Source organism: Tachypleus tridentatus, chromosome 11 (assembly GCF_004210375.1).
Source record: "Tachypleus tridentatus isolate NWPU-2018 chromosome 11, ASM421037v1, whole genome shotgun sequence".
Classification (NCBI taxonomy): Eukaryota; Metazoa; Arthropoda; class Merostomata; order Xiphosura; family Limulidae; genus Tachypleus; species Tachypleus tridentatus.
The window spans coordinates 76014089-76042019 of record NC_134835.1 but is presented as its reverse complement, the minus strand read 5'-3'; the positions used below and the strand labels follow the sequence as shown (position 1 = coordinate 76042019).

The 27931-nt window shown below is 33.0% G+C and overlaps 1 protein-coding gene across 2 annotated transcripts; it reads right to left on the bottom strand.

Moving 5' to 3' along the window:
* Window positions 1-6210: 6210 nt before the first annotated feature.
* LOC143232500 (gastric triacylglycerol lipase-like) lies at window positions 6211-23406 on the bottom strand. Of its 2 annotated transcripts, XM_076468050.1 has the most exons (10): window positions 23261-23406; window positions 21544-21748; window positions 16910-17024; window positions 16310-16460; window positions 13670-13762; window positions 11622-11774; window positions 11351-11422; window positions 8239-8307; window positions 7800-8069; window positions 6211-6350 (listed from the first exon to the last, which is right to left on the bottom strand). In XM_076468050.1, exons 1-9 carry the CDS (start codon window positions 23363-23365, stop codon window positions 7830-7832), a joined length of 1203 nt encoding a protein of 400 aa, XP_076324165.1. In that variant the 5' UTR covers window positions 23366-23406; the 3' UTR covers window positions 6211-6350; window positions 7800-7829. The 2 variants fall into 2 exon arrangements, with proteins under 2 accessions (XP_076324165.1, XP_076324164.1); XM_076468049.1 differs by lacking the exon at window positions 6211-6350 and having other exon boundaries at window positions 7747-8069.
* Window positions 23407-27931: the final 4525 nt, after the last annotated feature.

Genomic DNA, 27931 nt, shown 5'->3' with positions numbered 1-27931 from the left:
ATTGACCGTCACATTATAACGCCCCCACGGCTGAAAGGGCGAACATGTTTAGTGCGACCGGGATTCGAACCCGCGACCCTCAGATTACGAGTCGAACGCTTTAACCCACCTGGCCATGCCGGGCCTCCTAATGTTTGAGTTTTTGTTTCCATCCTTAATTGTCAATTTAAAATAGTAAAAAAATATGTACCTTCTGTCTTCAAAACATTCAAATACCTAACATGTTCACTCAGTTGAATCAAGTTTTCCACTCCAGAAAAATCAATTTAAATTTCTAATTGAAAGTCTCTCTTCATAGCATTAAACTTATGAAACCGCAAATCATTCTGTAAACTTTGAGTTTTAAGAGTATGTTTCACATTGACACTGAATCTTCCCAAGGTCAGTCTTTTGAAAGCTATATCTTGAACTTTATTTTCAAATACCTAAAACTTTTAATATAAATTCATAAGATAGTTTACAGTTTTTCTCATTTTTATTTGCTAATTTTTCGACACTTTAACTGAGAAAATAACGTCTATGCTACATCTAGTTACCAAAATCTCTATTCTCTCTACAATATTTCGAATCTTTACACGTGAGGTGAGAAAATTTTAGCTCTTTAGCAAATGAGGTATTCTTCAGAATACTTAACACTTCGTAAATCAGCTGCAGAACTTTAAAGCAATAAAGTATATTTGTTCGAGATCTGAAAGGTCCACTTAGTTTGAAAGAATACTGACTGTTCTTAACATCTCTATGGATCTGCTGCAGCGTGTTTCTTAAAAGGAAATAAACACTGCTGTACATGTTTGGAATATAACTAGAATCTATTAATTATTAAGATAACTTTTTTTTTCCTTAAGTTGTAAAACAGTTAAAAGAGAACAACAAAACAGCCTAAAATTTTTATATTAGAATAAAGTAAGAAGAAATATCTAATGAATCATCTCAATAATTCTTCGAAGATAGCTGACACTAAAAACATGTGATCCATTTTTTTAACAACTGTAGAGTTTGTACCCATTTGACATTCTATGGATGAAAATGATATTACGTAACTCATGAGTCAACATTGATAACGGTATATAGAGGACACGTACTTATCTACTTAACTATTTCACACTGATCTTAGCAGGGTAATATCTTGTGATAACCTAGTTAAATTACGGAGTATAAATAAATTACCTCAAGCGATGATGAAATAGTAAGGTATACGCAAAATATCCATTGAGTGAAAATAGTTTCTAGAAAACAGATGTCACTTCTGAGATTGATGCTTCTAGTGAAAACTATCCCAAAAACAGAAGATATTACTGATGATGATAACCTAAGCTGTAATGGTTCCAAAGAAAGCGATAGCTTTGAGAAAGATATTGATTTTAACAAATGGAACCCAAAAGCAACTACTATAGATAAATGGGAATCGTACACAAAACAGCTCCTGGTTTTACATACACTTACAAGTTTTAGGTTGTGGCATCAAAACCAGAAGAAAGATGGAAATATATAAGTACCTTAAAAAATCTAAAGTGAGGTATACTATTAACTGTTGTTAATTGCAAGAAAAAAATTGTGAAAAATAACTAGTAAGGTGAACACTATTAACACCTCAAACACGACCCGTTTCACAACTGCGTAGCATAAATCGAACCAAAAACAAGTAATTTAATTATACAATATGAATTTAATACGTTATAACATATTTAAGCTTAAATGAGGAAACGAAAATTTGCTATCTATTGATCAATTAATTGTACAATAACAAATTACTTAAATTGAATTACCATGTAATTCACAATTTATCTATTTCTAGTTAAGCACAAAGCTACATAAAGGGCTATCTGTACTCTGCCCACCACAGGTATCGAAACCCAGCTTATAGCATTGTAAGCTCACAGAAATTCTTAACTAATCTTAGTGTATCTCGTATGAAATATTACGTAAAGTGTATGTATATAGCATTTGGAAACTGTTATACCTTTCTTAACTGGAAATAAATTTTCTCAAAAATGTTCGTGTAGTTTCTCTCCAGCTAGTCGACATCCTTTTGAACAAGACATTAATTATCGTATCTTTACATTAGTCCTCGCCTAGCGTTAATACTGCGTATTGCAGTGGTCATTCCACAGAAGTCATTCTTTGTCAATGCTTCCGTTTTGTTGTTACCGTTGCGTTACACGCAATGATGATTGATGTAGGCATTCTAGGATTATGGGATTCCACACTAAGATTATGATGTGATTTTAACAGTGTGAAATACAAATAACCTGCAGTACTTTGTTCTAGCTTAACAGTATGCTAGAAAAACACTCTTTTGTGGAGTGTATAAGTATCTCACTCTTCCCTTAGCTCAAGCATCGGAAAAAATATTTTAAAGATGTTATTTTATTTCTTGTTTTGGATAAATATTCGAGACTTACTTTGATGTACATGTAAATCTTTTACGCCTTCCAGTTTATTTTCAGTATATATTTGAATGTTACATGTGTTTATCATCAGTAAAACACATGTAAAAAAGGCTCAAATATGCATGGACGCGAGTGTGAAATACTTAAAATTAAGATTGGTAAACTTTATATCGTGGAGACCATGACGTAGACGACAGTCTCATAAACCCATTAAACAGATAGCTTAGGATCTGTGTTTTCTCAATCTTGGCCCAGTATTACCGGGTGGTTAGGGTGCTCGACTTACAATCTGAGAATTTCAGGATGGAATTCCCATGACACCAAACATGCTCACCCTTTCAGCCGTGAGGGCGTTACAATGTAACGATCAATCCCACTATTCGTTGGTAAAATAGTTGGCGGTGGGTGGTGATGACTAGCTGCCTTCCCTCTAGTCTTACACTGCTAAATTAGGAACGGCTAGCGTAGATAGCCCTCGAGTAGCTTTGCGCGAAATTCAAAAATAAAGAAACAAAGATACCTTCCTTCTTGTCTTACACTATTAAAATAGGAATGGCTAGCGCAGGCAGCCCGTGTGTAGGTTTGCGCAAAATTTGAAGAGAAACAAATAAACTTATTGAAGTTTTAATCGTAAACATGCATATATAGATAAACATACGCTAGAGCATAACTTTTATTAATCGATCAATAATCTCACGTTGTGGATCCAGTCAAAAAACTGATAAATTAGAACACGTTACTTAATAATTAAAGTTATACTATTACGTATTCTTATCTAACAAAAATGTTGAGGTTTGTTACAAACACACTTTCTGTAGTAGGAATGTACTACATATTCCATATTCAGGATAATTGTGAAAATTAACTAGAATACGCAACTCAACAGGACTGCCAGTCGTATATTCTGATCCATTCTAAAGACAAAATCTTATCACTAGATAATTTGAGAAGTTGCATAAGACAACTGTGCCACATTTCATACAGGTGAAACGGTACATTTGGTTGAAACTCGTGTTTTCTAACATAAAATACTGTCCAGAAAGTAACTTTTCTAGATTCCGCTGTTGCTGAACACGATTCTTTGATGGAACGCGTCATAAAGTAGGACAATGCTAAATGTTTTTGATAATATGTTCGACCTTAGAAGACAAGTTTTTCTTGTTCTTATTTTTATGGAGGCTGGCATGTGGCCAAAAACTGTGACGTTTGAAACTGTGATTTAGTTTGAATCCTCTTTTTAATATTTGTTGGCTCCTATTGCGTTTGTAGTGTTTGCTATGTAATAATTATTTTTCCGATATACACTTACATTGGCAAGTCTTTCAAATTAACAACCAGCCTTTGTTGAAACATTCACCAATTGTTACATATTTTAAGTTAATAACGTATTTCTATGGTGTCTGTTGATGCCGATTTTTTACAAACTTACCAGATGCAGATGCTCTTTTCACATTTAGTTTATTATGGATTTCAGATCAGAGATGTGCAAAAACAACATTTCAGATATATCTTTTGAGTACCAAAAGTCACAGCCTAAAAGGTTTATTAGGCTTATTGCAAGTTTTACACTCCTCTGAGTTGGATTTCAAACGACAAAATTTGACAGAACGTTGAAAAACGGCTGCAGTCGTTAGTCCTATTGGTTTTTTAATACTTTGTCAGCTTTTGACACTTTCAATGAAGACCATAACTTCATTTTCTCGGTCTTGTCTTCGGGTTACGAGATAGAAGCTAGTATTTATATTTGTCACCAGATGGTCTTATGTGTTGTTCTCACAAGATTTATTTTTCATGTGGATTAAATTTTTGTTCCATTTAAAGCTCGCTAGTGCCGTATTTTCTGCTAAAATACATTGTTGTCAGTTGTAAATTAACATATATTCTAAACTATAAAGGATAATACTTACAAGTGAGTACAACATGTCTCCAATATATGCTCGTTGTTCGATGAGATCCTTAGAATACAGTATGTTTCAAGAAAGAATGATTTTCAAGACATATATTTCGGAGAGATAAACACTTGACACAGGACCATCTTGAGACCTCTTTATAAGAAAGCTGTATTATAGGAAACTAATTTGTGTCTTCACAGTACATAGAACAATGAGTATATGCTTAAATAGAATATTCACAATGATTATTTTTTTTAATTTCGCACAAAGCTACTCGAGGGCTATCTGTGCTAGCCGTCCCTAATTTAGCAGTGTAAGACGAGAGGGAAGGCAGCTAGTCATCACCATCCACCGCCAACTCTTGGGCTACTCTTTTACTAACGAATAGTGGGATTGACTGTCACATTATAACGCCCCCACGGCTGGGAGGGCGAGCATGTTTGGTGCGACGCGGGCGCGAACCCGCGATCCTCGGATTACGAGTCGCACGCCTTACGCGCTAGGCCATGCCGTGCCTATTCACAATGAAAAACTCTCAACACGATCTATGCAATTTTCTGAACTCTTTTTTTTTTTTTAACAGTAAAATAAGCATACAGTGTTTCAAATTATAGGTTCAGAGCTCCCTACTGTATACATTAGGTATTTTCTTATATCTCTTACCATTGTGAAATGAAAAGAAAGGCATAACTGTTAAATATGATTGCTTTTTTAGTAAGGATGTCACACGTTTTGTACAAAATCTCATCTACATTGGTCGAAACATAGAGGAATGGCCGATCAGAAACCCTAATTCTGTAAATTATTTTGACATTTAACCATTGTAAAATCTCAAGAAAGTATAAATCTAATATCTCTCTGATGAAGTCCATGGAAGTCATCATAAGGTAGCTTTTTTTTGCAACGTATTTTCGAATTTGTCAAAATATAAAGAAATAGTGGGCCAAATAACCTAATTTTGTAACTTGTGTTCCTTTGATTCTTATAAAATAAAATTAACGTTACGAATGCTAAATCTGTCTATTTTAGATTGTGTTAGTTGCCGCAATTTATCTTGAAGTCAAGTGTAATTTTTATTGATGGAAATATAAGTTAAAATATTTGTTATTCCAGTGTCTAATCTTTGGCCTCATTATATTAGAATACGAGTCTAAATAAAAAACAAAAATGAGTGGATGTATAACCTGCCAACTTTTGAAAATATTGGTCCTGAGATGAAGGTGTTAGAAACAAAAAGTAATATATAGGGAGATACAATGTGTTCCTTTCCATTGTAAATGTTAGAAATATGAAGTAATATATAGGGAGATACAATGTGTCCCTTTCCATTGTAAGTGTTAGAAAGAAGAAGTAATACATAGGGATATACAATGTGTCCCTTTCCATAGTAAAGGCATAATCAGGGACGTATGGTTGTCTTACTTCTAGTAATGACAGCCTCTGATGTCATACAGTTGTCTAAATCATACGCAGAGTGAGTATACTGCTACTACTCGTATATTGGTTACACTGATAAAGCATAAAGATATTATTATCTACATAAACTTGTCGTCTTCTATACCAGATTTATTATATTTTATTCAAAGTCCTCATATTCAATTATACTATAAACTATACACCTTAATAATCCTCTCTCTCTTCATATAAATTAATGAAGTTTAGAACTATAATATTCACGAAAGTTTTCACCCTAAACTGAGATGTTTCAAATTGTATTCTCCTTAATTCTATGTATTGGTTAATGTAGATTCTAGATCAATACCAGCAATATCATTTATGTGTAATTTACAATAAATAAGATACATTGTGTGTGTGTATATTAGGTTCCATCACCCTAAGTTAGCTGGCTCGATTATCGCCGTTTCTTTATGGTAGCTGACAACGGTTTGGCTGTGTATATGGACTATTTTGTATTAGAATTTTTCCTCGAAAAGTAGATAAAAAAGGCCCTGAAATAGAGGACATTTTTTACCGGTGTCTGTCTTTCACCACCCACGGTTATCTGCTATGATTATCGTATTGTTTTATACGGTAACTGATGTTCAACGGCGTACGTGGGCTGTGTTGCCTGAGAAGGGAAAAAAAACTTTTAGTTTCATATATTTAACCAGTTAAATGAGCCAATTATTATATTCCACAAAGAATATTTACATAGAAAATGTAAAATATTTTCTCAACCCAAACGAGCCGTTTTTGCATATTTATTTCACTACAAGTGGGTTTTCTCGACATCAGTGATATTTAGAAATGTTGCTAAATTCAGCTTACAATGTTCTAATAAGAACATATTGTCACTAATTCTAAACTTCTTTCAAATTATTTATTATAATAACTACATATTCTTAATAAAAGTTAATTTCCAAGTATTAAAATTTCGTTTTTAAGATCTAGACATACTAATTTATTTTTAATTCAAGAATATATAATATTTTTTGTATGCAAAAGACCAATTAACCCTTGAATCTTAAAAACAGTTCCTGAAACAAAAATAATAAAATGGCATCTATAAACGATGCAATTGTACAATGTTCGTTTGACCATTGTGAAAAAACATACTGTTTATAATATTGAAGTCTTATCTATAAGACATGTAATTTATACAAATTAATCATCATATTATATGAACATTACGATAGTAATTAATACAGACTAATTGTCACGTTATGGTGAATAATACAGATTAATTATCACATTATATGAATATTTAGTTTTTTTATTTCGCGCAAAGCTACAAGAGGGCTATCTGCGCTAACCATCCCTAATTTAGCAGTGTTAGTGGGAAGGCAGCTAGTCATCACCACCCACCGCCAACTCTTGGGCTATTCTTTTACCAACGAATAGTGGGATTGACCGTCACATTATAACACCCTCACGGCTGTAAGGGCGATCATGTTTGGTGCGATCGGGATTCGAATCCGCAACCTTCAAATTACGAGTCGAACGCCTTAACCCACCTGGCCACGCCGGGCCTAATATAGTTTGTAAATCAAGCAAAGGGAACAAAAAGTATAATAATAAATAAGTGCATTTTATAAAAACAAGTAGGAATCGATATATACATAATCTAACTTCATATAGTAACATAGAAACTGAGCTACTTAAAATAAAATACGAAAAGGTTATCCCTACTTTGACAAATCACTGTAATTATGTTCGTCTAAGCAAATCACTGTAATGTGTTAGTCCGAGCCAATACTTTTTGTAAAATTAAACATTTTCACTTCAGCTAGCTATGTCACGTATATATCAATTCCTAATTGGCTTTATAACATTTTAAAAGGTTTATTATACTTGTTAAGATAATGATAATTACAGATTATTTACTACATTAGAAAAGGATTCAAAATTCTGGAACAAACTGGATTAAAACATTTTAAGCACATAATAAATTGTGCTTTGAAGCTTGTAGCTTTACGAAAGTTTTACTTATGAAAAACTTAATGTCACAATAAAAACATTAAACCTCTGTTAAGCGACTTTAATATTAACCCAAGAAATTTTTTTCGCACTATCTTACATCTTCAGACAGAAATTTCTATGAAGTATTTTAGTGAGTTTTCTGTAACATCTTGAGTAATTCATTATAGACATATTTTCTTGCTTCTATTCCCCATATGAAGTCCAGATGTGACCACTTAGCATATTCCACCATGTAACTCTTTATCATGTGTTTCAAACGTGGCTGTAACATAGCAATATCATCAGGATCAGCAAACCAGTCATCTTGACCCCAAAACAAAGCCACTGGTGTTGTTATGTTTTCTATGAAGTACTCTGGTGGGGTTGTCTAAAGTAAATAGATAAAAACATTACCAGCTTCTGATTGTATAGGTTATGGTGTTTAATACAAACTCTGACTATGGTTTTAAATAACAGACGTAAGTCATATATTTTTAACAATATAGTAACGATGATTTGAAACAAAGCAATACAGTAAAAACACATTAATTTGTTACCTGGTTGTATTTCTTCATATTCTTATTTTTCCCGTAATCATATTTTAAAAGTTTTTTTGAATTCACCAACTGGAAAGAAAAAAAATCAAATATTTAAGTTTCAAAGTTCTACAATTCTCACAGAGAACAACTTTTAAGCAGACAAGAACATACGAATTTCAATATTATAATCTAACGTTGTTCTTGTATGAAATTACCAAAATAATTAGTGCACTTAATAACATCACGTAAAAACTGGAGAATATAGAAGTTTATAAAATTACAATATTTGTTCAAGTTTTTAAATTTCGAGTTCATATAATATTACAGTTTTTTATTTTAACTACAAAACATCTTTTCGTGTTTTGCTTTTCACCAATTATCGTTGTAACTACAAAATAATACAGAATTTTAAGTTTCTTTACACATTATTGCCACTAAAACGTTTTACGTTTTTAATGTTCAAATTACGTTTTTTCAATAACATGACGCTGAACCAGAAGTTTTCAAAACGGATACATATTAAAGCAAATGAAGCAACTTATTTAACAAAAATTATCAGAATGACTTAGTCTCCTCCATGAAGTAGCGCGAACATCACTATTATCTAATGATTAAAATGCAAAATAGGTATAAAAACGTGAATTGTTCTGGCTTTTATCATTTTTCCACAATGTCTTCAGACTTAGGAAGCTTCGTATGAATCAATGTTAACAATCAAAGACTTAATTCTAGAAATTTTGAGCTTGATATATTGTCTAACAAATTTCAAGTTTTTTAAACACGTGAAACTGAAATTAACTGGAACTTAAACTGATGATACTCTCAACTAAGTTAAATACCAGGCGAAAATTTCAGGTACTGCACCAACAGCCACTGTCCTCTCATATAGAAGGTGGCTGCTTCATAAGAGGTGAAAGAGAATTTGCACTGTTCTTACCGGTAGTCTTCTAAATGTCTTTACTTTTCCCAGCTACATAACATGGTAGTTTGTTTATCAGCAGTATTATTCCTTTTGAATGTTGATGTCGCTCTTCTATGGATGTCTTTTTTTTCCCTTAATTGTGCAGAGAAGTATCAATATTCTGCCAATAAAGTTACGCCTAATTCTATACTAACGAGGTCGTCATTTTCCTTATTTAGCTTTGGTCTTGCATATACCGGCACGTGCATCCAAATGTTAGTTCTACCATACATCGTGAGCAACAAATATGTCCCGATTGAAAAAGACAATGGCTTGAGGATGAAATGCATGGTGTTCACTGCAAGGTCCTAGTGAATAATTTAATGTTCTTTGATGCTATTGAGGCCTGTGAGGTGTGATATGATATTGATTGGAGTGGCTTAAATACATCCCTCAACCAGTCCTAGACAGTTGTTTTAAATATTTTCCACCTTATCTTTTTCTATAACATTCGCACTGATTAACGGCAGTACATAATCCAGGACAGGGCGGACAAGTTATTAGAAGAACATAAGCAGATGACGTTTTTCAGCTCTGTTTCTTATTGCAGCTTTTAATGCACTGATGCCTTTAATGACGCTAGTTATTATGGTGTTAATGTGTCTGGTGTGGTTTAGCTGTCCAGGTACTTCGGTTTCTACCAGACGGATGACAATGCCCACAAAGAATAGTAATGGTTTGTCCTTGTCAGTATATTTGTTATTGAGTGTGCAGAATATAGATATGGCTTTGAAAGGATTGAATTTATCAGTCACTATTCTCTCGCCCTGTGTAAAGATATTTGCTTATTGTTTTCTATTTTAGCTTTGCTAGAACATTTGCTATTCATCAGGATGTCGTCAGTAAAGTTAAGCACATGATATCTGGTTAAACTGTTAAGGTGAGCTATATCAACGGTGTAGATGTTTAAAAGGATTGACAAGAATAGTGATTTTTGAGATAGACTATACTTGATAGTGATATAATCTAATTTCCAGTTTCCATGCTTCACATTGCATTTTATGGTAGTTTTATTTCAGTTACGACCCATCTTGCACATGTTACACTGATACTTATTCTAAATATTCCCATATATCAGCAGCGTTGATTTAGATTTCTCTTCCACCAAGCAACTTTCTAGTAACAGCTTTCTCTTGTCTTTGATGCTTTGTGGGACACTAATCTGATGGTCTATAAGATAAAAACGATCACTCAAGTGCTTAGGTAAATATTTTATAAAGGCATCAGTCAATATTTTGGGGATGCTACGTGTTGGTATAACATATTCATGCACTGACATTAACTTCAACATATTACATAAAACTCTTAGTGAGGCAGATGCATTAGCACATTGAACTAATAAATTACACATTGTACAAGATCTCAGTTTTCACTTTTTCAGAAAATAATAACAAGAACTATGTTAGATGTTCTCATTGTTACCTTAAAACTTTTCTTTAAACATAAAATATCAATTTTTACATAATTTTATAGAATAACAACTGGTTGGTTTGGCTTGTTTTGAATTTCGCCACACGAGGGCTATCTGCGCTAGTCATCCTTAATTTAGCGGTGTAAAACTAGAGAGAAGGCAGCTAATCATCACCACTCACTGCCAACTCTTGGGCTACTCCTTTACTAACAAATAATGGGATTGACCGTCACATAATAACGATCCCACGGCTAAAAGGGTGAGCATGTTTAGTGTGACAGGGATTCGAACCCGCGATCCTCGAATTACAAGTCGAGCACCTTAATCATCTGGCCATAGCTTGTCAAAAGCCCATATAAACTGCTTCAATTACTTTAGATCACCCTTTAACAAGACAAATTTTTTTTTTTTTATGTGTTAAACTGCGAATCACACTTTAAGATATTACCTGTTACGGCTGAACTAACATTGACGTAGTATAACTTTCACAAACTTAACTTTCTCTGACTAAACTTCACTGTACCGTCACATTATAACGCCCCCCAGCTTAAAGAGCGAGCATGTTTGGTGGGATGAGGATTCGAACCCGCGACCCTCATATTACGAGTCCAGTGCCTTAACCACCTGACCATGCCGAACCCGAATAACAACTGTAGCATCTTAACAGAAAATGAGCAAAGTTAATTTATTGTAGGTATTTTCTTACTACTTGTTTTGTAAATAATGAACTAAGAAATGTAAATGAGCTGTTTTCTAACCTGAGCAAAGTGAACCATGTTTTGAGTGGATGTTCCAGCAGGGGTATGGGAAAGATAAACTGGAAGGCGTGTCTAAAAAACAAAAATATAATACAATACATTTAACAAAATCTTCAATTTTGACACATTGTAAGTTATCATAGGTAAGTTATATGTGTTTTATCAAATTAGAAATATTCAGTTTCATTCAGGTTCCTTCTGTATGTACGACTGTTTCAGCAATAAATGATTGAAAAGTAATATTATAACAGTGTTTTCAAGCTTTACTTACAGAGTTCATCTGGTCTGGATCAACGCCAACAATCAAAAAGATTATTTCTTCACAAAACACTTTAATCTCTGTTGTGCATACCAAGTCACTTAACAGCTTGATTAGCCAGCTGTTTGGTAGAAACTCGTTAACTCCAAACAATTTGAAGAGTATCTGGAAGAAAAGTTGATTTCATGACACTAAGTAAAGTTTAAAATATATACATATTATAGTACCAATTTACCACAACATAAAGAAACCATAGTGGGTACGATGGGAACTCAAGAGATCACTATCATAATATAGTGCAGTTCTACGGATATCCTATTAAAACAAGTAGGGTTAACCTTGTGGTGGAGCTCTATCGTGCATTTCTACGGATATACTATTAAAACAAGTAGGGTTAACCTTGTGGTGAAGCTCTATCGTGCATTTCTACGGATATCCTATTAAAACAAGTAGGAGTAACCTTGTGGTGGAGCTCTATCGTGCAGTTCTACGGATATACTATTAAAACAAGTAGGGTTAACCTTGTGGTGAAGCTCTAGATTTTAGAGTTAGGTTTGAAACTGTGCAATATCGCAAAGTTTGTGGGTGCACTGTAAGTGTGAGTGTCTATCCCTTGGTGTAGAAGGTGTGTGATAGGAAACCGACAACTGGCCGACTTTCTTGTGATTGGTAGTTCAAAATTAGGAACGACAGTAAATTGCCTTTGTATTTTTTATCATAATAACAAAGATATAAATACAAATGCAAAGCAAGCACCTAATGCAATGCATTTTCCGTATAATTTCAAAGCCTTAGATAATTCATAAAAAATTGAAAGCTTTAAACTTTTAATTACAACAATATTTCTAAATGTTTTGGAAAGGGTTAAGAAATGGAATCTGAGTAAGAAATTCCAAGACATTATTTTCACCACTTTGAAACCAGACAAGGGTTATAAGTACTTTAACAAAGTAGTGGTTACTTACATAACCCCAGTGTCTTGATTATTTAGGATTTTCTAATATCCATGTTTATTTAGTTATATGTAGAGACACTTTACGGGTTGCTTTCACGTCCAATGTAAATAATGCATTTCACACAATAACATTTACACCTGGATATTTTATAGTTGGCACAATATAATATCCCATAAAATGTTCACCCACTATCTCCAAATCCATAATTGACGTTCATGTATTCAAGTAATTATAAAATTCCAAAATATAGGAGAACTTGCCCCCAATTCGCACGTGATCACACTGGATGCAGCAAATCTACTTTATTAAACACTTGCTGAAAAATTATTTTTTCTACTAATTTTCACAATTTAACTAAGTGATCGTTTGTCATCTTCTAATAGCACTTTTAGTAAAATTTTACTTTTAAAAGTGCTGGCTTTATACCACCAAACTATCTTATGTAAAGTATATTACACATGACAAAACTTTGTAATTGGTTCAGATTTGGAATTGTTATGCTTTTTAGAGTATGTAATCTATCGTTCTTCAAATTTCTTTAATCTACAATGTTTTTAGCATCTGAGTTCATTTTTGGAGCATAGTGATGAATTACGCCAATAAAACAACAAACTTAAGTATAAACAGGTGTATATTGTTATCATAGTATGGAAACTGTGATGGTTACTTTGTGGTTACAAACTTGGTTACATCGACCTATTCGGTAGCGCTAGAATTCATTCGCTTCATCCTTTTACCATATTGTATCGTTTCTATTTTATTCTTACATAACATTCCCTTGCTACCGTAAATATGTATTGAATTTTCATTGAACCTTTCCCTTCTGAGAACTTTACAGTTACTAAAGTTTAAAAAAAGGAGTGGGATGACATCTCGTCCCCCTTCAAACACTGCATAATTGTTTTATGCTTGAAAAATTCATCTTTTTGACTTATATATCACAGCTTTCTGATCAAAACAAACCATGTACTTTAACTGCTTGGTAGGTGGTAAACAATTTTGTAGTTAGTTTAATTTTACCTTAGTTTTAATCATAACGAGAGCGTGATCAGAATGCACCTTCAGATAAGTTTATTGTTTATTTATTATAGAAAGAATACTCACTTCGATATCCTTGGTGTATGGAGCTAAGTAACGAACTGGACTTTTTATGTATCCCACGGTCGCAACTGGAGCCAGGGCATAGAAAGTTTTCAACTGCAATTCACATAACAAAATATGGTTATTATGACTTTAAACTTTCGATTTTACAGATGAATTACTTTCTCGGAGTAAATTGTTTATTGTTTTACAATAAATTTACATTCAACTGTGTACTACGTTCACATGGTTGTTAGTCCGTAAATTTAACGCTGTCCGAGTGGTGGACATCAGGATGAACCATTAACTTCTTTAAGTTACTGTAAGTTCAACAACTTCAAATGAGAAAGGAGACACAGTATATTTCATTGTTTAAGTTTATGTCACACAAGGTATTTAAAACAACTTACAAATATCTAGTTCAATTATATTAGGTTGAGGAATAATTCGTGAGCGTTTTTAAATAATTTCATTCAAGCATTACATGCAAGACTATACAATACTTCAATGCATGAACACATTACACCCAAAACATTTATTATGATACTTTATTTCATGTAATACCTAGGTATATAGTATGCATTGTTTTAAACGAAATTGCCAGAAATTAAATGCGAAAAGCAGATGGTGTCGAAAATGCTCGATTTTGTCCACTTGACATTCCATTTAATGAGCTGAAAATGAAAGCAAAAATTAAGACATATGAAAATCAAACACACCATCTATTATAGCAAAAAATTATCTACCAAATGACATGAAATATTTTGCGAAAGCGTTTCATTTATGAATATATTTTTTTAACTTGAAAAAACGCTCAAGAATTATTCCTCAACCCAATATAATGCAAATAAAGTTTTCAGTAACATTACCCCATTAAATAACTTGTATGAATAGAAATAACAAAAGAAAGAAAAACTAGTTTCTGGTTAAACAAATTAATCTATAATTTCAGGGCAAAATTCAGTTTGTAAACGTATTCACTACATGTGAGCGCTAAAGTTTTCTTCAATGAAAACAATACCTGAATATGTAGGTGTATAATTTACGGATTGTGTTCTATGTAATGTCTCAAGTTCTTAAACCATAGATTTAGTTATTATTTTCATATGTAACCAGTTACCTTATCTTTCTTTTTCAGAAGGTCTACAGTCAATAAATAAAAACATCACGTGCGAGTAAATGTCCTCCTAAAATTATCTGAAACTGATGCCTCTTTAATTTCTGTGTAAAATACACTATTATTAGATATTATCTTTGTTGGCCAACTTTTCTTAATCACAAAAAGAAGTGATTAAGGTGTTAAAACGTACTGAGGAACTTACATTATATGTACACTACATGGTCAAAAGTACGCAGACACCCGACCATCACACCCATATGTTCTTGTTGAACATCTCATTCCAAAACCGTAGTCATTAATATTGATGTGGTCCTCCCCTTGCTGCTATAACAGCCTACATTCTACTGGAAAGGCTGTTTGCTAGATTTTGGAAAAAGGTTGCGAGGATTCGCTCCTATTCAGCCCTAAGAGTATTAGTGATGTCCGTCAATGGTGGCGGGCGAGAAAGCCTGATTCGCAGTCGGCGTTCTAATTCATCTTAAAGGTGTTCGATGGGGTTGAGGTTAGGGCTCTGTGCAGGCCAGTCAAGTTCTTCCACACCACCCTCAGCAAACCACGTCTTTATGGACCTCGTTTTGTGCACGGAGGCATTGTCAATATAAAACAAAAAACGTCCTTCCCCAAACTGTTGCCACAAAGTTAGAAACACACAATTCTCTAGGATGCCATTGTATACTGTAGCATTGAAAATTCCCTTCACTGGAACTAAAAAGCCTAGCCTAAACCATAAAAACAGCCCCATACCATTATTCCTCCTCATAAAGATTTTACAACTGCCAATATGCATTCAAGTAGGTAGCGTTCTTCTGGCATCCGTAAAACCCAGATTCGTCCATCAGACTGCCAAATAGTCAACACTCCAGAAAACGCGTTTCCACTACTCCATAGTCCAATGGTGGTGTGTTTTACACCACTCAAGCCAACGCTTGGCATTGAGCATTTAATATTAGGTTTGTGTGAGGCTTCTCGGCCATGAAAACACATTTCATGAAGCTCCCGGCGAACAGGTTTTGTGCTGACGTTGCTTTCAGAGGCAGTTTGGAGCTCGGTAGTGAGTATTGCAACTGTGGACAGACGATTTTCACGCGTTACGCGTTTCGTCACTCAGTGGTCCCGTTCTGTGATCTTGTGTGGCCTACCGCTTCGTGGCTGAGTTATTGTTGCTTCTAGACGTTTCCACTTCACAATAACAGCACTTACAGTTGACAGGGGCAGCTCTATCAAGGCAGAACTTTGACAAACTGACGTGTTGGAAAGGTGGCATCCTATGACAGTGCCACGTTGAAAGTCATTGAGTTTTTCAGTACAACCCATTCTACTGCTAATGTTTGTCTAAAAGATTGCCCGGCTGTATGCTTGATTTTATGTATCTGTTAGCAATGGGTGTAGCTGAAATAGCCAAACCCACTAATCAGAAGAGGTGGCCATGTAGTGTATTTTTGTTTCTCATGTAAAATGTGTACATCACACAGTTATTTCATTATGATTAAAAAGACATATCTTAGTAGGTTTTTTTTGCGGTATATGAAAGTTTCATACAAAACCTTTTCATTGTATTCGGGCTTTTCAGACAAAAGAGCAAATGCTGTAAGGGTTCCTTGTGAGTGTCCTATATAGTAAAGCTGACTTTCTCCAGTTTTGTTCAAAACAAAATCAATCATAGCTGGCAAATCATAAAGGGCCATTTCATCAAAACTAGAAAACCAAAATAACAATTTTAGCAAACTTTGTTCTGGATTAGTTATCAACTAAATACGGATACACGTAAAAATTCCAGCGTAACGAATGTACATTAGCCTAAACATTTTTAATTTTACTGTTTTATATACGTTTTTAATTAATATAATAAACAACCTACGCTTAGCGTTTTATAGACTTCTACTTCCATAAAACAAAGACACAATCAGAATGCAATACTTTAATTCGCTTTAACAGAATATTCACTTTTAATATTTCCTGAGGAAGAATAACAAAGGAAGGAAACAGCAGGTAACTGAATAAACAATTGTAAGCCTGATTTTAATCTATGTATGTAAATAACATTTTCAAAAGAATAAATGTTAAAGATATTTGTTCTATATTTTACTTCAATATGTATTTAAAACCAGCTGATATTCGTAATCTTTATTCCTTCAAATACTTACCTGAATTCCCAAAATTCATTGGAATCAGTGGAATACTTAACATGTTTACGTGAGTAAGTGTTTCCTCTAAAGTTTCCCAGCCATACATCAAAACCAGCATCAGCTAAGATATAACCTGTTAAAAGTTGACAGCAATTCAAATTTTAAAAGACGAATATTATTTTTTTATTATTTATAACTAAAACAAGTATTGCTATGCATACTTTACATAGTATTGCTATACATACTTTACATAGCATTGCTTTACATACTTTACATAGTATTGCTATGCATACTTTACATAGTATTGCTATGCATACTTTACATAGTATTGCTTTACATACTTTACATAGTATTGCTATGCATATTTTACATAGTATTGCTATGCATACTTTACATAGTATTGCTATGCATACTTTACATAGTATTGCTTTACATACTTTACATAGTATTGCTATGCATATTTTACATAGTATTGCTATGCATACTTTACATAGTATTGCTATGCATGCTTTACATAGTATTGTTTTACATATGCTTTACATAGTATTGCTATGCATACTTTACATAGTATTGCTATACATACTTTACATAGTATTGCTATGCATACTTTACATAGTATTGCTATACATACTTTACATAGTATTGCTATGCATACTTTACATAGTATTGCTTTACATACTTTACATAGTATTGCTATACATACTTTACATAGTATTGCTATGCATACTTTACATAGATACACGAATTATATTTACATGTATGATGTAAAGTTGTAAGAAATTGTTACTTTTCTTCCATTTCTTGAAAGTATTTTTTTTATTCTTAATCTTTGCAGATCCTGATAAGAAAAATTTCAGGACTTTCCAAGGCCAAACAATGCTTTCCAAAATTATAATTTACGTATTTTAACAGAAAGTAGACTTAACCAAAGTTAACAACAAGTAACTAATGTTTTATTGTATTCTGTAAGAACAAAACCGCAATAATAGATGTACAAAACTTTTAAATGTCGATAAAAACCATGCTAGACTGAACTTGCCCTTCTATGTAATACTATGATTAACACCTAAGGTTCCATAAATATATACATGTATGTACAAGATTAAATAAAAAAAATCCTTATGAAACAAGACGTTAAACTAAATTTTAAAAGGCTACGTATGACTAAACAAAGAACTAACAATTTACTAGCTACTTACAAACAAATATTGTATGTGTTTCACTTCGCTTTACAGGTTACTTCTTCAATACAAGTATTGTAGTGAACATGTAGTGAACGCCTTAACATGCTTGGCAATGCCGGGCCGGTGGTGAAGGCACTCCACTCGTAATCTGAGGGGCGTGTATTCGAATCTCCATCACACCAAATATGCTCGTCCTTTCAGCCATGAGGGTGTTATAATGTTACGGTCAATCCCACTATTCGTTACTAAAAGTGTAGTCCAAGAGTTGGCGGTGGGTGGTGATGACTAGCTGCCTTTTCTCTAGTCTTACACTGCTAAATTAGGAACGGCTAGGGTAGATAGCCCTCGTGTAGTTTTGTGCGAAATTCAAAACAAACCAAATTCTCATTACAACATAGGTGGGGATGTAACATTTATATATCATCTTAGCAAACGCAGCCTTATAGAAACTGTCGTCTGGAAGAATATTTTGTCTAAGCAATAAAAATAGTATATATTCCGAAAATTATAAATGAACAAAATTAGAATGAAATGAACAGTTTCCTCGATCACGCGTTGTGTGAAACCTGTACACATATCATAAGTTCATATTCATTACTGTGATATTACAAGAAGACAGAAACATATGCTATGTTTCAAATACCACTACATTACTACTGAAATCACTTATATCAGTGTGCACGTAAACATTTGAAAATGTTTCTCACACAATTTCATTTCATTGTTTTTAAAATTATTTTTGAAGTTCCAGTTGACAAAGAACTTTTCCAAAAATTGTAAGTTTTCTTATATGATAGCATACTTAAATTACATTTAAAGCAACAACTGTTTTCAACACTTTGATTTGTTGTCAAGTGTTCTATCACGTGTGGCATGTTAATCTCAAACAAAATTAGGAACCAGATTTTAAGAATTTTATTCATTTTAGAACCGAAAGAAATCTAATAAGTACACAAACAGCCAAAATAGGATTAACAAAATACCTCATAATACTGTATTTATAGTCATGATTGTCCATAAGAAGTAAACATTGCAAAATATTTAGTATTAAAGCTCAAAATATTTCTGACTAGATAGATCTGTATAAATAATGGATGATATAATCAGATATAAGCTGACGGACTGTATTTGACAGTAATGCTTTTGTTGTTACCTTTAGCACAAAGCAACGTAATGGGCTATTTATCTGTGCTGTGCCCACCACAGGTACTGAAACCTGTGTTTTAGCGTTATAAGCCTTCATACTTAACGCTGTTTTTTGTTTTAGTATTTTTTTTTAAATTCTCGCAAAGCTACGAGGGTTATCTGTGCTATCCATCCCTAATTTAGCAGTGTAAGACTAGAGGGAAGGCAGCTAGTCATCACCACCCACCGCCAACTCTTGGGCTACTCTTTTACCAACGAATAGTGGGATTGACCGTATATTATAGCGCCCCACGGCTAAAAGGACGAGAGTGTTTGGTGTGACGGGGATTCGAATCCTCGATCCTAGGATTACGAGTCGAGTGCCTTAACCACCGGGCCATACCGGACTCCACTTAACGCTGATCCACTCGCAGGGCAGCACAACTATATGTCTATTTAATACGGAGCAGATAGCTTGTTTACTGATTCTATTATCCTATTATTATTTGTACTTGCATGTATTTCTGTCTCCGTTTACTAATGCATTGTAGGCATAACTGATGACAAACGTAGGCTAGAAGTGCTGTTAATTATTTTTGGAGTGTTCGTGGAAAAGAAAGAAGTAAAAAACATAGTAAGTATCTTTTTTTTCACCCTATCAACAAGTTCATGATTTTAAATTTCCTCTAAACAAGGCTTGAGCTTATTTTACGTTAAAATAAGAATTTTTTCAGCAACAGTAACGTGACGGAAAATCATTGTTCATGACCTGTTGCTGATCAGTAAGCGTTTATTCTTCATCTTATAAACCACATATTCCAGGAATTTGTTTTCACTTAAACTAGGGGAAGGTAGGAAAAATGGATTAAAAGCTCAAGGATTTTTCCAAAACCTTCTAATAAAAACCATTGATTTTCGAAGATGTTCAGTTTGAAAATTATGTTAACAATATTTTATGACTTTCCAGGATTTTCATGACCTGTGTGAACTCTGAAATATGGACAAATGATTTTCGTTAGTCTCTAATCTTAACCAATACATTACCAAAAATCATTGTTAAATATTAACGATTAGTTCTCAGCTTGAGGTCTTTAGGATATGATATATTACCAAATATTCATTGTTAAATATTGATGATTAGCCCTAAATTTGAGGTCTTAAGGATATGATACATTACTAAAAATCAATGTTAAATATTAATGATTAACCCTAAGTTTGACGATATGATATATTACCAAAATTCATTGTGAAATATTAACGATTAGCCCTAAATTTGAGGTCTCAGAGATATGATATATTACTAAAAATCATTGTTAAATATTAACGATTGGCTCTAAGTTTGAGGTCTTTAGAATATTTCTCTTGTGATCAGTGTGGTTTCAAAAATCCGCCCAGGTTTCAAAGTCCGTGATAATTTCTTTATTTATCATAATGAATGATAACGTTGAAATGTTTGTTATTTAATTATTATAAAAAGTTTGTTTGTTGCACTCTGTTCTTTGTACTAGACTGTTCTCTTGATAAAACGTATTATCAAATATTACAAGTTCAATGATTGATTGAGGCGTACAGGTTTTTTCAGGTTTAGTACAATCATAGTAGTGACAGATGTTACTAAAGTATCGACTTTAAGTTGCATCAATAAACTGAAAATATATATATACAGAAGTACTTATCAAAATATTTATAAACACGTAGAAAATAGTTATTTGCATAAACATAGCAAAAACGAAGAGTAATATAATTTGCACTTAATCATCTGTAATGTTATGTCTTATACATAGGCCAGTAGTTAACTTTCCGATCATAAACATTCCCAAGTTACCGTTCGAAAGTACAAGAAAGACCTTTTTGAATAGATTATGTCAATTTAAGAACATGGATTTTGATATTTGTACCATAAGTGAGTCTTAAGATCAAACTCGTTAGAATATTTATACAACTGTACACCAGCTGTTTTAAGACAGTTCCTTACTATACAATAAACAGTGATGACAACTCAGCACATGGTAAAATAGTGATGATGCTTTTCAGATTACTAATAGTAAGATATGATAGATGAAAAGTGGCTCAGTAGAGGTAAACCTCTGAGGTCCTTTCTTTTCTCAAAGAGATTCTAAGATATTCCTGAAATAAAATGATATCAAATTCACTGCAAAAACAAGGATTGCATATTCCCCACTTCGACACTAAAGAGGTAGTAATAAACTGATATATTTTTCATGTATCTATTTACTCTGGTATTATTCGTTATTGTTAACACAGACTGCCTACTCTGACTCAGTCTTACAAGTTACATAATAGTATTATAATTAACCAAGACCACACAGAACAGTGAACTACCTAAACTTTCAGTAGCTGGGTTAACAATCCAATCAGTGGATGAACTCAGCAGTCCATGTTGCAGAAATACTACTTGTCTTGGAGAGTCTGAATCTTTAAAAGTTTTTATTCCATTAGGGATGCGCTGCACACCTAAGATGTAACCATCAGATGTTTGTACGTTGTATTCTTCTACTGGATATCCTTTGCTTCTTATTATTTGGGACTACATAGATATATAAAATAATGCAACAATGTTATTCCACTCGAGTTTGAAAGATATCATGTAAGATTTTACAAAAAGTTCAAATGATAAAAGTTTTGTTATATATTTAAACGTGTAAGGCTTACTAAACCCATATTAAAAATAACTTAATCTGAAAATTGAATTATTAAAACTAATTTATTACGTATGCTTTATAAATACAATACTACAAAGAAATTATTGCTTTTGAATTTTTGTGCAAAAGAAATTTCTTTTCATCTGCACGTAAGTTAAACATGAAGTTTATTTATGGAATTAGCGTAAAATTTATTTGAAAATGGCCACCACCTTTTTTGTTCATTCAAGAGGTGTTTACTTGCCATTTAATTGGCCCACCATGACGAGGTGGGTTAAGGCGTTCGACTCGTAATCTGAGGGTGGCGGGTTTGAATCCCCATCGCACCAAACATGCTCACCTTTTCAGTCGTGGGGGCGTTATAATGTGATGGTCAATCCCATTATTCGTTGGTAAAAGAGTGGCTCAAGAGTTGGTGGTGGGTGGTGATGACTAGCTGCCTTCCCTCTAGTCTTACACTGCTAAATTAAGCGCAGGTAGCCCTTAAGTAGCTTTGCGCGAAATTCAAACCAAACCATTTAATTTAATTTACTCTCCCCTTCCTTAGTGGCACAGTGGTATTTCTTTAGACTTATACCTCTACAAGTTTGTCGGTTTTCGATACTTGTGGTAAGCACAGCATTGATAACCCTTTATGTAGCTTTGTGCTTAATAACAAACAAACATATTTACTTTTTAACCAAACTTCAGTCAAAACCCCCTCCTTAGGTAATTTTTTTTAACTTTTATATTAGGTTTTGTTCTATTATTATTATTTTAAAATACAATCTTAGCTACTTTAACTTCAGTTTTTTCTTGTGAATTCTAATACTATATTACCTTCAGCGGCTCAACATAGGCTTAGAACGATATACAGCGAATTTGTATTGAAATCACATTTTTGTGTTCTAAGCACAACATACATGGTTCATTATGTAACTTATGCTTAAAAACAAAACATACAATATAAGTCACTAACTAATAATTTATAAATTATTGCATAAACGTTAAAATCTTCCGAGGCATCAGAAACTAATAAGCCTAAAACTTGAAATATAATTACGTAAACTGCAAATTTGTTTCCCATAATCTTCTTAATTCGTTGATCTTGGATTAAAACGCAGAATGTTGTAAAAGTAGTATTTCAGATCTCCGTTATATACCCCACGAGCTCCGGTAATCGTTGAAACGGTTTCATGAAATAAAGTTTTCATCTAGACGTGTTAATTTATCCTTTATAGCTGAATTTTTCATGCTTATCTATGTAGTCGCACTAGGAAACTGTGTGTGGTTAAACCAATAAATTAATGTATTTTTAATGATGAAACAACGAGGTTTTGTTGTGACCAGAGCAAATACAAAAGGATATTGTTATAATAAGTTTTAATGACTTTTTACTTGTAAAATGGATAGCTTACCACATTTCTGAACATATCAGGATCTACTTGTGATGCAAACTTCTTGGCAGAATGTAAACCAAAACTAGCATTCAACAAAGTTATCAGAAGTAGGAGGGAAAACATGTTGCTGCCTCTCTTGATTATCCTCACTGTCTCACTGCCGACTAATGAAACGAAAATGTATTATTGTTTACATGATTTCCTTGTAGTGACATCTAGTGTACTATATATGAGTCCAATATACTATTAGTTTAAAAATCTTTCTTTCTGCTTAAAGTTTGTCACTGCTGTTAATTTACTTCATTTACTTAGGTGTTAATTCAATAAAAAGGAATATGTTTATCAATGATAATGGTTTAGGGACAGGTGGCGTCACAAACGGCCCAAAATTATATGCGATATAATTACACTAAATATAAAAGGCTGGACTACATACGGATGGCGAACCCATTTTGGAATAAGTTTATTTATTTACTTTTAGTAGTTTGCGCACATCTTTGATTTAAAACAGATGTGAGTCTCAGTATCAAAAGAAATTCAAAAGTGTTAGTTTGGATTAATCAGAGAATCTGAAGAAAATAATTACATGTACATGTCGCTGTCGAAACAGAACAACCTTCGAAAAATTATGAAGGACACTAAAATGGGTTAGCATTTTTCGGTGCAGGAAAATTAAAAACACATTTACATCTTACGAAGATAGTAAATAAATAATTTTAAATGTTGTATTATGAAAATATTAAAACTGTATTACCTGGTTTATCATGAACAATATACCAAAATCAAAGCATCACATTTATTTTTACAATGTATTGTTTGTCGTGAGCCACTCGTCTTGTCTGCTGATGTTATTGTTCACTTGAGACAATAAAGTTTGCTCTTACTTTTCAGACGTTTAGAAAGTGTTCGATGAAACCATTTGTGACTTTTCTCCTAAGGAAGAATTCTTGACGACCACACAAAATACTGACAGTTCAATAATTACAGTATTCAGCGTATTTTCTTTTAATGAAGTATATATTTCTTTATTTATCTAAATACCAATATTTCTAGGTAAGCTGTATGAAAGTCCTTATCATACAGGTATGGGTACACCAGACAGTAATATAGAGATAAAATGATATTATTGTTTAAAAAAAAATTCTTTATAGTCGGAGAGATGGCGCCATGGAACTGGTTTGTTCGTTTTAGGACAAAGCCACATTGGGCTATCTGTTGTATCCACCGCGAGAAATAGGCCTAATTTTAGCCTTTTAAGTCTCCAGACTTACCGCTGTTTCACTGAAGGACGGTGTTAGTTTAAATAAGTTCAATAAACGTTTCCCAATTAACTTTATTTGATTCTATACATTCATCTATACTGATGACTTAACGTATATAAACCTATGAAAATGATTTAAACTGTCAGGTTTAGGGCATGGGCCGAATTCTCTACAGTAGGTGTCTGTGAGTTGTTGGCGATAAATTTAAACAATGAACAAACATCAAATACTCTACTTGTTTTAAAATAATACATAAAAACAAGTCAAACATATATACAAATCCTCATTAGACTTTTGGATATCAAAGTTGTATTCAAAGCTTTAAATAGGTGTTTCTTTTTCAACAAAGTCCACACAGACTAGTTCAATTATTTTAGAACACAACTGTCAAGATGGATTATTCCTATTGCTCTGTTATTACAACACAGTCTGTGATGATTTCATTTTAGAAATCGCTACTGTAGATTCTTTATGGTTAAACTCACAATCACATAGTTTAGATCTATGTCACTATCTCTCGAACTACACTTTGGGCACACTAGGAGATATTATGATGCAAAAATAATCAATTAAAACAACGAGAAAAACATAGAAGATTTTAATAACGTGACGTCATAATATAGTGACCGCCAATCCTTAAATAGTGAATTACACGATGTATGATTTGCAAACTGTAACCTAAACAAACCTGCGATAAACTATAGTCTCAAAATGTAACTAAATTTAACACATACGCTATTTAAACTATTTAAATTATAATAGTCGTATTAAACTTAAACAGCCATATATATCTTACTTAATTAACAAATTAATAATAATTAAACTTCACTGCCTTAGTCTAATTCACACATTAACAATTTCTGTTAATTTTATAGATGACATATATAGATATGTACAATTACTAGACAATTATTATGTCACATCCTAGCCGTCCTAATGAGCTCTGGTACCTGGCGAAAGGTCTCTATGACATTGGGTATTTCAGACAGAGTGTTATTGACACATCATTGCATATCCTTTTTTACTTTATTAAGTTTTTATTATTATTTGTTATTAGTTTTTCTTCCTTCGATACTGTTGTTTGACTAGTACGGGAACTATAACATTTAGCTCGCTAATTCGCCAGTTCTACTGAATAATAAGTAAAGTTAATTCAAGTAAAAGATAAATGAGTAAATAATAATAAAAGTAGTAATAAATAAATAACTTATATTAAAATATAAACAATATTGTGTAATTAAACCTAACACTATTTCTGGTCCTACGCTGGTACAGCGATAAGTCTCCGGATTTACAACGCTAAAATCAACCATTCGATTCCCCTTGGTGGACAACAGATAGTCCGATGTGGCTTTGATATGAGAAAAACATATACACACTATTTATGAATAGTAAATGGCTTAAGTAACGAATTATAATAATTACATTTCACTTACTTAATCTAGTTTACACCATAACAGTTGTTCATAGAGCTGATGATATAAATACCACACAAACAACTGTTATATCCGTAGTATCCTAGACCGGCATGATCAGGCTTAGTATCTTGGGAAAAGGCCTTAAGGGCATTGGCATAACAGATATAATGTAGTTGACATATTATGGCATATCCTTCTCTCCTTTCAGTCGTAAATTCATAGAATACAAACATAGAATGATATTGTCAAAATGTTTAAAAATCTTAGCATGATTCGGTTGTGATGACAATGTTTAAATAATGTTTTAAAGAAAAAACATGAAATTTTAAAGATCACAGTGCTTGAAGACTTGATGATTCCCTGTCGATACTCTCAAACCCCAGTGAAGAAACTATTGATAATTCGAGAACAAAATACTAAATATTATAGGATAGACACATCATTATAACACTGTTATGCAGTGTTGACCTCGAAAAAGCAGCTGTTGGAAAATTTGAGTTACAGAACTAATAACGAAACTTCCTCAACAAGAAACCGCGAATTACAAGTTTCTGTTTATGTTTGCCACAACCTTGAATATTTAGTTAAAACTCAGAACACTTCCTCGTTCAATTAAATTTAACTTTTCCTTGATTGTTCTTACCAAAATAAAATCAATATGGCATTTTTAGTACAATTTTAATGTACAAAGCTAATCAAAACATTTGAGATTTTGAACCGTACTGTATAATTTATATAAAACAACAACATTAGTATCAATATATTAATAAATCATAGAAATAAATAACGTTTAGTGTAAAACAAATTAACAATTACAATTTTTTAGAATGTGAACTTTTGTTGATGATACAGCTTGTTTGTCTTTCATATGTATTAAGTCTATAAATTCGGTTTGTAACTTGGTATGTATGTATTCCAGCTGCCTCTTTTCGTAGCCCCCAGTGACTCAGCGGTATGTCTTTGGACTTACAACGCTAAAAACCGGGTTCCGATACCCATGGTGGGCAGAGCACCGATAGCCCTTTGTGTAGCTTTGTGCTTAATTCAAAACAACTTTTTCTGTAGTTCTGGAACTATCGGATTCAAACTAGTTAGACAAACTTGGGGTAGCTGTTTCATAAAGAGAAAACCAGAAGATAAACCGAAAGTTTATAGGCAAATAAGCCAGTTGTTTAGACAAATTTTATATATAAATAACTGCTGAAGGACTATTCACCACTCGAATTGCACATTAAATCCTTCGAAATACTACACAGGTCCAAGAAGTTTAGGCAAACTACTGATCGTATAATTTGATTTACTGAAACAATTATAAAAAGTCTTAATAAAGAACATTGCATAGTAGCATGCTTCCTCGATGTCGAAGAAACATTTCACAGTATAGGAAGTAACAACGTTCGATTCCAAATGTTCTAAGTAGAAGTACTGAGTTGTATTATCCGATGAATTTTCCACGTTTTGGACAGTACAATTCAGAATATTTTATCACTCGGGCAGATACTCCTCAGGAATGGATGTATAGTCCTATTGTGTTGGCAACAATCTAATTCTGGACAAACATTAATGTATTTAATCCCAATTCGCAACGGATATATTATTTTAATATCTATATTTGTTTCGTTTAATATATATTTATATGAATTATGTGCAACTTGTGTGTTAAATGTGTATTGTGCAAGTCCCAGCTTTTCTCTAAATTCAGATAAAAATCTTAAGTGGAGCTGTGTGTGGGTGTTTTCTTGTAGCAAAGCCACATCGAGCTATCTGCTGAGTCCACCGAGAGGAATCGAACCTCTGATTTTAGCGTTGTAAATCCGTAGACCTACCACTGTACCAGCAAGTGATCTTGAACGTGAGAATCAACAATATATGTTTCAGGAAAGCACTAGCGTATTTTCGAATATTATTGCCAAGAGAACTTTTGAGAATGTCGCCTTAAAATTTATAAATCTACCCGCCGAGAGACATACATATAGTAAAATTGATCTGCCATTCTTTGAGTATCATAC